General features: G+C 43.3%; 1 protein-coding gene across 1 annotated transcript; it reads right to left on the bottom strand.

Moving 5' to 3' along the window:
• Positions 1–314: 314 nt before the first annotated feature.
• dact2 (dishevelled-binding antagonist of beta-catenin 2) lies at positions 315–5,004 on the bottom strand. Its single transcript, XM_030748138.1, has 4 exons — positions 4,441–5,004; positions 3,061–3,193; positions 2,673–2,963; positions 315–2,576 (listed from the first exon to the last, which is right to left on the bottom strand). Exons 1-4 carry the CDS (start codon positions 4,924–4,926, stop codon positions 688–690), a joined length of 2,799 nt encoding a protein of 932 aa, XP_030603998.1. The 5' UTR covers positions 4,927–5,004; the 3' UTR covers positions 315–687.
• Positions 5,005–13,503: the final 8,499 nt, after the last annotated feature.

Here is a 13,503-nt window from a genome sequence, read left to right as displayed (position 1 = left end):
GGCAGAATCAGGAAAGCAGATAAGGAGCTATCTATGCTAAACCGGGTGGCCACAGTGGGATGTATGTGAGGATTAAGTGGAGACTTTTCCAACATGATGATAAAGAGCCAGCAGAAGAAGAAGGAAGTTGCTAGATAAGACACTGGCAACACTCTTTGCTCACTGGTTAATTTTAATACCGCAGCTAGAACTAATAGGCTAATGGTGCACACTTGGTGGTATTGTTAGTTGTGTAAATATATGAGAAAAAAATAAGATGCAAAATCTCCCGGTGTACATTAAATATCAGTTTATTCGAATAAGATAAAGCTGGACAAGCAAAGTGAATGTAATACAGAAAATAAATGAGATTTATTTATTGAGTACAGGCAGTTACATGAGTGGGAAATGAAATTGTTCGATGCAGCCACAAGCTATGAGAAAATTTAATTACAGCAATATGTATTTAAAAAAATTAAGTCTAAGAGTGATATTTTTATACATGCTTTTTTACATTTTCAGGTTCAACCATTGTTTTTACTTATGTTTTTCTCCTTGTAACTAAGCAGTCAGTGCACAAATGCAATCCAGCTTGAATTATGGGTTTTCTTACAAAAGACTACATTAGATCTTAACAATTTTGGGAGGCATTTCCTACAGCTCTCTGTGTTTTCCACAGGAATTCTCATTGTGCCTGGGGGAACTCTTCTACACCAGGGTCATGACCTTTAAGGAGGCTGGCTGGAACCGACGAATTTTCTTCTTCAGGGCTCTGGAAGCTTTGATGCGGCAGGTTGTGGGCTCGGGGCGGGGTGGGAGCAGCTTGAGGGGCCTTCCAGCTGCGGTGGGTCCCAGTGCAGCCTCAGCCCACACCATAACTCCCTCCTCTTCATGGCTGTCTGCCTGGTCTCCCTCACACAGGGACAGGCTGCTGTCAGAGTCTGAGAAGGATTGGAAGCTTTGGCTGGACTCGCTATCTCCAAAGCGATTGGTGGTGTTATCACTCATCTCTCCCTCGCTGCTTTCAGCAATGGTGGAGTGAAACAATGATGCGCATTCAGCTGAATACTCAGAATCACATCTGGGAGGATAGTGACTGGTCACATGAAAGGGTGCTGGAGGGTATTTGGCATTAAGACTGTGGAGGAAGGAACTAGAAGACATGGAAGACTGGAAGGGGCGTGGAGGTCTTATCCACTGGCCTGGCTTGGCACTCATACTCCGGACCATCTGCATGCTCCCCGGTGCCAGAACATGGGGCTCTTTTGACCTCAGACGCTGAACACACGAGCCCTGGAACATGTCCACATCAGAGGGCCATTTGGCAGTCATCTGCCGTTTCTTCCTCTGCTCTACAGGCTGCTCATACTGCAGGCTTTGCAGTCTGGGGCTTTTGCTGGACTTCATAACAGCATGGCCGGGATGAGGCTTTGGGTGGGCCTTGTGGGTGCACATGACTCCAGGACTGTGGAGGCTGGAGTCGGAGCCTGAACCCTGTCTGTGTTGCTCTGTGTGACAGGTGGTATTTTTCTGGATCACTTTTCCTTTTCCTGCTCTTCTCTGCTCTCCCTTTTTTCCGGTGCTCATCTCTCTGGTCCTCTCACAGAAGGAGTCACAGTTTTGGAGCCTCACAGCTCGAGGTTTCTCATTGGTTTTTCGTTTCAGTTTCACAGCTTTGGTTTTACGGTCTGCCTGCCTAACCTTGACCTTCTGAGATCCAGCAGGGACAAATTTGGCATGGACAAACTCAGGTGAAGCTGTGTGACTACAGTGAACCTCAAAGCCTTGACTCTCCTCTGTGCTGGAGCTATTGGCCATCACTGGTCTTTGCCTGTGACCCTTCTTATCTTGTGGCCTTGACTCTGGATTATCGCCACATCGTTTGTCAGAAAGGTTCTTTGCTACACTGCCACACTCTCCTTGTGGTTTATAATTTTTCTTCAGTGATGAATAGGTGACCTCATCAGAGCTGTACTCCTTCATAGCAGCAGGAGAGGAGTACTGCTGTGGCACCTGTGGGCCTCTCACGGACTGTTTGTGGTCTGAGTTATCAGCTAGCTCTTGGCTAGAGTATGTCATACAGTATCTCTTCTGGGTGCTATCTAGTGGGATGATGTTTGTGGTCTTAGCTGGAGGAGGCTGCAGCAGAGGCACCTCTTTCTGAGATGCTTCAGAAAACACACTTTTAACTTCAGTGGGATTCCTGCAATAGTCACTGTGTTTCTCCAGAGTTTGAGTTTCTGTGTCACTCTGAATTTTGCTCAGACTACGTTGGAGAAGGTTGCCAATGTAGTGTGTCAATGTCTTGGTCTCATAACTCATTTCAAGGATATTGTAGGTGTTTAATGGGGGGCGTTGGCCCTCTAGTAGTCCATGCATGCTTGTTTCACCCCCGTAGGAAAAGATCGGGCTCTGGAGAGCCACAGCGTGCAGGGGGCTGGGGTAGTGGTACTTTTCAGTCCCAGTGCGGGACTCCAGATTGCGCTGAAACTTGGGGTCCACTGTGGAGGTCTTAAGGTTTGGGCACATTGGAGGTTTCCTTGCATCCACAGATTTGTAGTAGCCTGGAACCTGAGCCAGCATTCTATCAAGATCACCTGATGAAAACAAAAACAGTTATTAACTTTTCACAGTCCTGGCTCATTTTACAACAAGAAAGACTACCTTAATAAAAAATTGAGCGATGCCATTACCAGTTGACACAGGTCTCGGCCGTGCCTGTTCAGTGCCTGCGGTGCTTGCTCGGATCCTGCTGCTGCCCAAATGGAGGCCCGTGCCCCGTGGAGGGTTAGGCTGGGTAGTGCTCTCATCAGCAGAACGTCGGCGAGATACATTAACTTGTGGTGGAGGGCTTAGGTGACAATTAGGTGGGCTCATGGGAGTGAGAAGGAGGCTTGTTTGAGAAGATGAGAGGCTCTCGCTGTACACAGAATTGCAGGAGTTGGACAGGGAGCAAGAGCCGGCATCACTGAGCTCATAGAAACCTTGAAAGAGAAGGAGCAATTGTATGAGTATCTTCTCCATATTTAAGGTTCTGTGGAATAGGTTGGGTGTATGCTTTAATATAGTATGCTGCCACACCAGAACTTGGCCTGCTGTCACTCTCCAGCTGCTCCGTGGAGGCCTTGCTCACATCCAGCTTCAGCTCACTGATCTGCTGGTCCAGCTGTTGCAAGTGAGTCTTCAGGCCTACGTCCTGTTTCCGAAGACGAGACTGAAAAACAGGCGACACGTACAATTTTGGTCAAGACCCCAAAGTGTGAGTGGTACAACCTACAACAAAGGGCATGTCTTATCAGATTTCCTCAGAAAGGTAGGACTTCAAGATTTGGAAGTTGCACAGTAATGCTCTCCATGCAAACACACTATCACAAAGAATTTCTTTATGCAAGTCTGTGAAAGGGGAAATTGGTCATAAAGGTCAAAATACATGTCAGTAATGCTATAATTCCATTAAGATTAGGTATGTTATTTAGATAAAAGAAGCTCTAATGTAGTGCCATCAGAAAAAACAAAAGCGACTCAGCTGTGGCTGATGATTAACCCCAGCAGGACATGGGGGAGCATGGAAGAAGCAGTGGTGGGTAACTCATTTCTCCCCCACAGCGAGGGGCTGGCCATTGTGTAAACTACTACAGGAGGAAAGCTTGGGGGTTGGGGCACTGCTTACTTTGCAGCTTGTGTAGGGTATTTACTGTTACAGTGGTTCTTAAGTCTTTTGGGTCAGTGCCTGCAAATGCACTCTTTCATGAATGCAATATTCTCTTGTGAGATTATGTTAGATCATTTGGTTTCTATTTAACCATTTTTAGAAAACTGTTAGTTGCTATCAGCACAACACAATTTAAACCTTATGTTGTCGGATGCATTTGAGCAGTATGTAAAGCGTGGCACCCTAATCCCTGCACTTCCTCTAAATGCCTATAAGAGCAGCATGCATAGAAAACAGTTTGTCATGGAAAACTCCGCAGAGCCTGCTGTCTCTACAACTCCTCTGAGGAAGGAGACTCTCACCGATTCTTATTCACAGCAAAATTTCCATTTTTTATTTCCTAGCATTAGTGGTTAATGATTGAGGTTTGACCCCCTGCAGTCCGCGTGCACTAAGTGCGCGCATACACACAACTCAAAAAAGTCCTCCGGGTCCTGCAGTGAACCTTGATTTATGACACCCATCCTACTTCCTACCCCCAGCTGAGGGAATAAAAGTGTATCTGGTAATAATTGAAGGCGGGTTGCGCATGAGCATCAGCTGAGGGAAACATTCACACAGACGATTTTATTCTATAAAAATGACTGTTTATGAAAAAAAAAAAAAAAAGTAAATGTGAGCCCAAAGCAGCTCTGTAACACTAAATGAGAACTGCAATAAAACATCACAGCATCAAATTGAAATTGTTGTGTAACCATAATGTCATAAATTATTCCTATTTATGGCTTACGAATTAAATTATTTCTTACCAGCTGCTGCTTCAAAGCTGTCAGGGTCGCCTCCAGTCGCTGCTCCTCGGCCCCCATGAGCCTTGGATCCTCTGGGTCTGCGTTGACTGAAGTAACCGGTTCCTCTCGGTCCACTCTCAGCGCCCAGTTCACCATATCGCTCTGTCTGTCCCTGAGAAGCTGCAGCTCCTGCAGCCCTGCCAGCGCAGCCTGCAATCTCTCCCCGACCCTGCTGCGGTCCGCTACGGCTGCCGCGCTCATCATCCCCGTACAAGAGCCCTTCCTGCTCAGCATGCTGAATGAAGAGCGCCACCCGGGCTCATCCAGAAACACAGAGCTCTTAAGGAAACCTCCTCGCAGGAAAACCGCTTCCCTTCTGTTGTTGTCCTGTTTGGATTTTAAACTACCTGTTAGAATAAATTTTGAGTACAGAATCAAGACTGAGCTCCTCCCACAGACCAAACGGCCCTCCTCCTTATTGGCTGGCACCTTGGTCCCAATGAACATCTGGTTCTAATCCTCCCCATTCAAGTCCTCACTGAAGCTGCCCAGGCATGCGCAAAGTTCATTTGCCTGATACCACAAAATACGAGCACTTTATTTTTCTGTTTCCCTCATTCTTCTGTTGTTATGAATCTCTCCAGTAGCAGGCTACACAAAGAACCGGGATCATCATTGTGAACATCTGCAAGTGATTTCAAGGAAAACAGATGTGTGAATAAATACGGCAAGTCTTCCTGTAGTCATCAACCCCACCCCCCCGCCTCCCCTCCCCTCCCCTCCCCAAGGGAAAAAAAGAAGCATTTAATCCTGTCAGAGGCATGAAATTCAACAGATTCCAGGCAGGAAGTCCATATAATTTCTACAAAGACTAATTTTGTAGCTGTAATTTCAAGCGAAGCTTTAAATTGGGTAGAGACTGTTAAAAAATACTTTTTTTTTTTTTTTAAAGTCTTCTTCAGTGAAATAAAAACCGTCAATCTGTAACTTCTAAAGAGACTTGTTCAGTATCAGTTTTCTGTTTTGGGAACGGAGACCTGCAAAAAAAAAAAAAATACAAAAAAAGACTTTCCTGGAAATATGGACACATGAAAGATAAACAGCTCCCTCATGTGGTTGAATAGAATCATACAGTTTATTAACATGCGCATGGACGCTGGGTAAGGGGATGGGGCGGGTGGGAGTCCCGTGATCTCGGTTTGAGCCATATACACCTGCCTTTTTTAAGCCAGCTACCTATATGATGAATTAAGAAAATAGCCAGTCCAACTTTAGGTCTTTAGAAATTAAACAGCATTTTATTATGGTATCATAAGTCCTATTCACAGAAAAGTTAAGAACCATCTCGGCAGGAAATGCTGCAATAATGCACCTTGGAATGACTTTTGTTGTGCATTGATGATATAGAAATAATATTCAATTGAAATGATTTGAATGGCAGGGGCCTGAAAGATAGCCAGATACAAATATTTTTAATAGTTGTTCTCCTTAAAGCCAAGTGAGTAGAGTCAAAGACTAGACAAGTCAACATATTTGAATGTTGTACCCTATCTGATAAACGAATCAAGCTACAAAGGTGACATTTGCAGTTATGGCATAAAGAAAGTGGACCCTCTTTCAATATGTTACACCCAGTGACGTGCAGTCAGGGGAGGCAGGTGAGGCACGGCCTCACCTGTCATCGTGGAAATATAAAATTAAAAAATAAATTAAATGGTTATATTCATTCAGTGATTTGTATTTTAAAGTTCTTTTCCATTTAACTACACCATTTTTAGATTAGTTTTTTCAAAATCGCTGAATTTTCGCATTTGCCGGTCAAATACTAAGAGACGAACGGTGAGGCACCAGCCCGGCGAGCCGCACCACGGATTGCGCAATCCGTGGTGCGGCTCAGTATAGTCATTGCCAATGACTACTAACTGTGCTGGCATGCTATGCAGTGAGACCGGATTACTTTCCCTTGCATGTGGCTATTAAAATGTTCTAACACTTTTACTATATGAACTAAATTTCTATATTTTAGCTGGTGTATATAATGCACAGTTTTTTTTTGTTGTTTTTTTCATTAACAACTGTATGTGTGTGTAATGCATTCTTGTGTTGAGCGATCATGAAACTGCTGCGAAGAGACACTAGGTGAGGCACGCAGTTCTCGTGCCTCATGGTAGGGGGCGCTGGTGATCCCAGGGACTCTACGACTCCTCGGCGGCAAGCTACCATAAACAGTTTAGCAAGGCCAGTTAGTTTTTCCTGTTGCTTGGCCTTATGTTCAACATGGAAGATTACATAACTCAACTGAAAGAATTTTCTAAACTGGACTTTCAATCGAAGTAGAAGATAATAATTAAAGGAAGACCAACACCGGAGCTAAAAGGTTTGCTTCAGACTATGTTAATGTTAAACAAAACAACTGTTGCCAATCAAATGGTGAATAAGCTATATGTTTGTAAATCTGATGTGATGACGTCAGTGCCTCACCAGTCACGACCCTCACCGCACGTCACTGGTTACACCTTTATTTAACAAAAACTAAGCCCAAATGCAGAAGCAGTGTGTGAGTACACCTCATGGTTCACTAGCTTGTAAAACCACCTTTAACAGCAATAACTTAAAGTAACCATTTTTGGTCTTCATTCACACAAGCACTGAATTTTTTCTATCTAACCTTCACAGTCCAATGAATGCATCAGAGAGCAACTTACTATGGAGTGCAGAGTAGAGCAGCCAGGGATTGAACCACCAGCCTTCTAAATAGTAGATGACATGCTCTTCCTCCTGAGCTACAACTATCCCTAAATACTTTGCTAAATACTTTGGGCTACAGATGACTGCAAGGTGCTCAGGTCCTGTGGCTGCAAAAAAAATCCTAAATCATCACCCCTCCACCATCGTGCTGACAGTTGGTATGAGGTGTTTGTGCTGATGTCCCGTGAAACATGTCACTGTGCATTGTAGCCAAACATCTCCACTTTGGTCTTTTTTGTCCAAAGGACATTGTTCCACAAGTCTTGTGGTTTGTTCAGATGGAACTGTGCAAATCTAAACTATGCTGCCATGTTTTTTGTTTTGTTTTGTTTTGTTTTTTTAGAAAAAAAAAAAAAGAGACTTTCTCCTGGTGACCCTTCCAAACAAGCCACACTTGTTCAGTCTTTTTTAATTGTACTGTCCTGAACGTTAACATTTAACATGCTAACCGAGGCCTGTAGATTCAGAGATGGAGCTCTTTGCAGTTTCTTCGACCTTAGGGCGAATTTGCTGGGAAAATTGGCAACCACCTTGAATGTTTTCCACTTGTGAATAATCTTCCTCACTGCAGAATGCTGGAATTAGGATTTTTGGAAATGGCTCTATAACTCTTCTCAGACTGATGGGTAGCAACAATTGCTTCTTTAAGCTCATTGCTGATGCCTTTCCTCCGTGGTACCCACTTACCCTCTTAAGTCCTATGGAAGCCGTGAGCGTGTACTTATTATTACACACACCGCTTCTTTATGTGTTAAATAAATAATGACACTGTAATTTGTCATGTTTAGTAGTTCATCTAAGGTTGTATGTACATAATTTTAAGACCAGCTAAGGCCCATATGATTTTTACTATTACACAAATCGAAATCTTGTCCAGCAGCATTCACAAGCAGAATCATGATCTGGATCCTCTATTGTGCCAAACACATTTGCTTTGCCAAGAGGAGCTCTATAAACTCTCTATAGGCTCCTCTTCTTAGTTTTTTTTTTTAACCTTTTTTGTTTTCTTTTTCTTCATAAAACATACTTGATAATGAGGGTAAGAAGCTGCAACAGCACCGCTGAAGAGTGGCATGTTTTCTTTTTTACAGTGACTGTATCTATTATTGTACAGGGTCCTGAGTGAGGGAAGCTAAAGGTACAGTAAAAAGTCACACTATCTTCTGCTAACAAAATAAGCCTCAGTATGATAGCAAAATATAATGAGGGCAGCTAATTAGTTCTTGGCCTTTGCGCTCTCATTTAACCATTAATTGCTCCATAAAGTCTTTAGTGTTCCTCTTTTAAAATTAAATGCAACAAATGTTGGTAGACTCACAACACTATGACTCATAGAACAAACATTTGAGCTTTTTTCCAACTCAGCTGCTGTTTCTCTAACTTAGAAAAGTGACGCACTTGTTCTCATTGTCAGTTATCTGATAAGAAATAAATGAGGGAAAACGATTGAGCCATCGTCTCATGCTGCGGGGGGCATCTGTAGACCGTTCACCTCCAATCATGGCAAAAATTAAGTGCACCCTGTTTCACTTCTATGATTTTACATGTCAGGTCATAATAGAAATCATCTGGTCCTTAAAATTAGGTAAATACAGCCTGAAATGAAGCACAACACATGAGATATCACACACTATCATTATTTATTTAACAAAAATTCTGCCAAAATCCAGAAGCAGGGTGGGAAAAACTAAATACCCCCTCACTGCCTCCATGGGAATTAAGAGAATTAAGAGGGTACGTAACAGTCAGGTGCTGATAATCAAATGCACTTGATTAACTCATCATCAGCAAGTGTGAGCACCTTTATCAAGGCAGACACTTTGGCAGTTTTGGTCTGGAGCACTGAGGTGTTAACACAATGCCAAGGAGGAAAGACATCAGCTGTGATATTAAAGAAACAGTTGTTGCTGCCCATCAGTCTGGGGCGGGTTCAAAGGCCTTTTCCAAACAAATTTAAGTCCATCATTCTGCAGTGAAGACGATTATTCACAAGTGGAAAACATTCAAGACAGCAGCCAGTCTTTGCATTGATGTTGCTAAAGGTGCTTCTGTGAGCCACTGAAACACGGGGTGTACTTAGTTTTTCACACACTGCTTCTGCTGTTTGGTTTAGTTTTTGTTAAATTATTAACGACACAGTGTAACATGTCATGAGCTGCTGTTCATAAACTAATTTTAAACGATCAACAATTAGACACTAGAGGGTGGTGTTACACAGTTTCTCAATTTTGTGAGACTTCTTTTGACACTGTGATATATTGTTGGTGGATACTGCTTTACGTTTTACGGACGCGCCGTTATCTCTCGCACCTGGAATTCTGATCCTGGGTGCAAAATAAAGCCATGTCACTCCTTCACTATGTAGCAGATCATGAAACGTGAAGATCTTTTTTTTAGATACAAAGCTAAAATTGTTTGTTTACCCACCTGTGATTGCACAAACACATCCACATCACTTTGTTAGCCCACTTTGGTAGGCCCCCCTCATCAAGATGCTCACATTATAGCAAATATACAGTGCATTGTGAAGCCCACTCCTGACAGGGATAGCGTCATGTCCTTGTGATGGTGCTGGCATAAAACACTGCATTGTGATGCCTGGATGTCCCTATGCCCCCATCGCCTTCAAAGCACTTCCTTCAATGTGACATCACTTGGGGTACTGCTCCATAAAGGTGCCCTCTCTTGAGCAGTCAAGTGTGTGCCTGGTTTCTTATCCTCATCCACCCCGACTCCTCAAAAACCTATTTAACCACTTTTGCCAGGCTCTCTTTGTGTGGCGTCTTTTTTGTGTGCTGCATTTATCAGCATATTTTCCATCCTCCCTCTTTTTCCACTCACTTAAGGTATGATAAAGCAGACAAAAGCACATGGGCAGGGATTCCTTTCACGGTATCTGCGACACTTCTTGAAAACAGCCACAGAAGGAGCGTTTTGTGCGTGCTCAGGTAGATTACAGAAGCAAACAGTGGAAGATGCTGCCACAAACAGGATGCGCCGGATGGAAGTCAGAGGGGTAAACATGAGGTGTTGTCATATGTGGGACAAGGTGAGAGAAGGAGCACAGGAGTGAATGTGTTGTCAGCTCTGCGTACATGGAAAAAAAAAAAAAAAGCAAAGCTTTTCACATGTAGGCATTTTGACCTTTCAACTTCAAAGGAAGAAAATCTGATATCACACACAAGACACTCGCTTAGAAAGAAGCAGAATTCCTCTGAAGGGAGTTGCTGATTTTAAGTTATTTCCTGGGTTCGTGTATTTCTGTGCACTGTTGATCTTGTCAGGGGATCCCCATGCAGGTTCACTAATTGAAAATCCAGGTAACAAAGGCACAGATAGTGACTTTCAGAGATCAAAGTGGCCTCTCGTGTCTGACAACAGGACCTCCCTTGCTTTGCCACCTCCGCAACACCGCAGCACAGGTATTACTCATTGCACTGAATGAATGCGCCTCGTAGAATCTCACACACCGAAATCTGCTTTGTCACGTTAATACGCGGCCGCTCACCACTCGTCTTCCTCCACTTGAGTTACTTAGAGTTATTATGGCATTAGATTTTATGTCCAAGTGAGTTTTACTGGCAAAGTCAGTGCATCTGTTCTTTATCTGCAGCTTCTCACACAGATACATGGTTTTAAAAGAAAGACTGGCGGTGAAATTGCTCTCTGTGGTTTTGTATGTTATGAAACTGTTGACTTACTTTTAATGCCTCAAGTGATTTTCAATCTAAAGAGATCCAACTCTATCTCACCCGTGAGACATGTCAGAGATTCCAGCAGGCTGCCTGGGAATAGTTTGCTCTTAAAGTCCCAAAACAGAAAGCAGAACTGACATTTGTTGATCCAATTTCTGTTACTGACCACACTCATAACAGTTCCCAGGGATTTTTCTTTCTTTTTTTTTACAAGGTATTTGAGATATGTGCTGGTTGCGCCTACACTTACTGTCAAGCTGACTTGAGAGCAAAGATCAGACAGTCACTACGCAATCCACCATATCAGCTTCCAATTCATTGCCAGTGGAGCAGATCCAGGACTTTTTCTCCTGATGAAATCCCAGATTAGAATTTAGCTTTTTAGGTGCGAGTTAACCATGATAAAAAATGTTGAATGGCTTGTCTAATATTGTTAGAATTCTCCTTTGGGTTACTTTCATTATTCAATAGGGACATTTATTTAAATAATAAAGAGGGATATTCATTAAAATGATCATAAAAGAGGGTTCCTCAGGTAGGCCAGTTAAATCTCGAGAAGCTTATATAAGGTTTGTAAAGTTGTAATAGTTTAAGAAGACCCAGTGGATAATATAATTTTGAAGGGTACAAAACAAATTTTTTGGGCACATGGGCCTATCTCCAGCGGTGGAGCGGATTGGCTGTATCGCCCTCTATAATCTTGTCCACTGTGTGTTGAGCTAACTCTTTAGACTTTCATTTGATTTGCCCTCTGAGTGCAGAAACCCTGCACATGAGAGAGACCTTTATGCTGTAGGCTCGCAAAATTATCTCCTCATCAAATTTTATTTGGGTTGAGCAAATTTTTGTTTATTCAGCAAGTGAAGGAGACTGGCTTCCACGCTGTACTCCTGCAAATCATAAAGACATCAGCCTAAATTAACTGATTTAGTATTGCCTTACCTTTGAATGCAGCGTGCTGCTTTCAGCCAAGTTCCACTAGATGGTCTATACCTCTTGTGTGACAAGCTGGGAGAGCTGTTTGGAAAAAGTCTTTTTTCCCCCCTTATGTATCCTCAACGGGATTTGTCAAGGGGCACAGTGTGTTAGGTACAATCGGCACAAATGTGATGTGAATTTTTTTTTTAAAATCATAAAAAAAAAAATCATATTTATATGTTTACACCTGCTTCACCCTCACATATTTTATAGAGATTTGAGATAACTTATGTGTGTACAGTATACATGTCTGTTTGGGCTTCAGAAGGAGAAAAACAGAATGAACAAGACGTTAGCCTGAAAGACATCATTTACCTGGGGACGGTTACATTTCATGAATGTAAAAGTGTCAGAGCCCGTACAAGGGACACTTATCATAGAGAGTCTCAAATGGCCTGTATCTTTTCATATTCATGGAGTCATACATCTGAGCAGTGGAAGGCTTGGACATCGTACTTAGCTAACCCCGTCTGCAGTGCCCTGGAGACCCATGCTACTTCACAGACTGCAGCACAGGGAATAAACTGAATTCCACATCTGCTAATAAAAGGGAGAATTTTATTATTGATAATTAGATTGAAATTAAACAGTTTCAGATAGACCACCAATTTCCTTGCTGTCATCTCAGCATTGTTTCTACTCAAAGATGGCAGTAAACATAAACTGTATATAAAAGACAGATGCAGCCTCCGGGTCTGGAAAGTGATATGAATGCAGAAGTGACTTGAACTTTCAATCTTTCTACAGGCCAGCAGGGGGGCAACTCCTCCAGCAGTGGAAAAAAAAAGAAAAAGAAAGAAGTTATAGAAGTCTATGGTGAAAAGGCCTTACAATGCCTCAGTAATGAGTCTCTCAATTGCTAGTTTCAAGTCTTATTTAATAGAGCCTGATGTTCATTTAGTGTCACAGTCTGTGAAAGCAGACCATGTGGCCTGTGTGGAGGGTGAGGATTCAACTGCAGGACTCAGAGGCAGGAAGATGGAGTTAAACAGAATGCAAGCCTTTATTGTGGCTGATTAAGCAAATGAATAAAACAAGGCGGGTTACATAACTAAAGAAAAACCAAACTGAGGAACAACTAGCTAAGGAACAGACACAGCCACGAGACTGAAGACTGAGACAATAAACACACACAAACCAGGTAATCAGGGAGAGTGAGGCAGCTGGGGAGGATGAGGCACAGGTGAACAGAATCACAACAAATGACACTCAAAGCAAAGCACACAGACTGGCGCACAGAATAAAACAGGAAGTGATAACAAAACGGGGACGACACAGACGAGACTTAAACGCAGAGGCTTGACACAAAGGGGAGGAAAAACTCTAACACAACTGGGAAACCTGACTAAGAACACATAAGAACACAAGAAACAGTAACAAAACTTCCATCCATCCATCCATTTTCTTCCGCTTATCCGGGGCCGGGTCGCGGGGGCAGAAGCCTAAGCAGAGAAGCCCAAGCTTCCCTCTCCCCAGCCACCTCCTCCAGCTCATCCGGAGGGACCCCAAGGCGTTCCCAGGCCAGCCGAGATACATAATCTCTCCAGCGTGTCCTGGGTCTACCACGGGGCCTCTTCCCGGTGGGACATGCCCGGAACACCTCACCCAGGAGGCGGCCAGGAGGCATCCTAATCAGATGCCCGAGCCACCTCAACTGGCTCCT

This window comes from Archocentrus centrarchus, chromosome 15 (assembly GCF_007364275.1).
Source record: "Archocentrus centrarchus isolate MPI-CPG fArcCen1 chromosome 15, fArcCen1, whole genome shotgun sequence".
NCBI classification, from domain to species: domain Eukaryota; kingdom Metazoa; phylum Chordata; class Actinopteri; order Cichliformes; family Cichlidae; genus Archocentrus; species Archocentrus centrarchus.
This window is presented reverse-complemented; position numbering and strand designations above follow the sequence as displayed.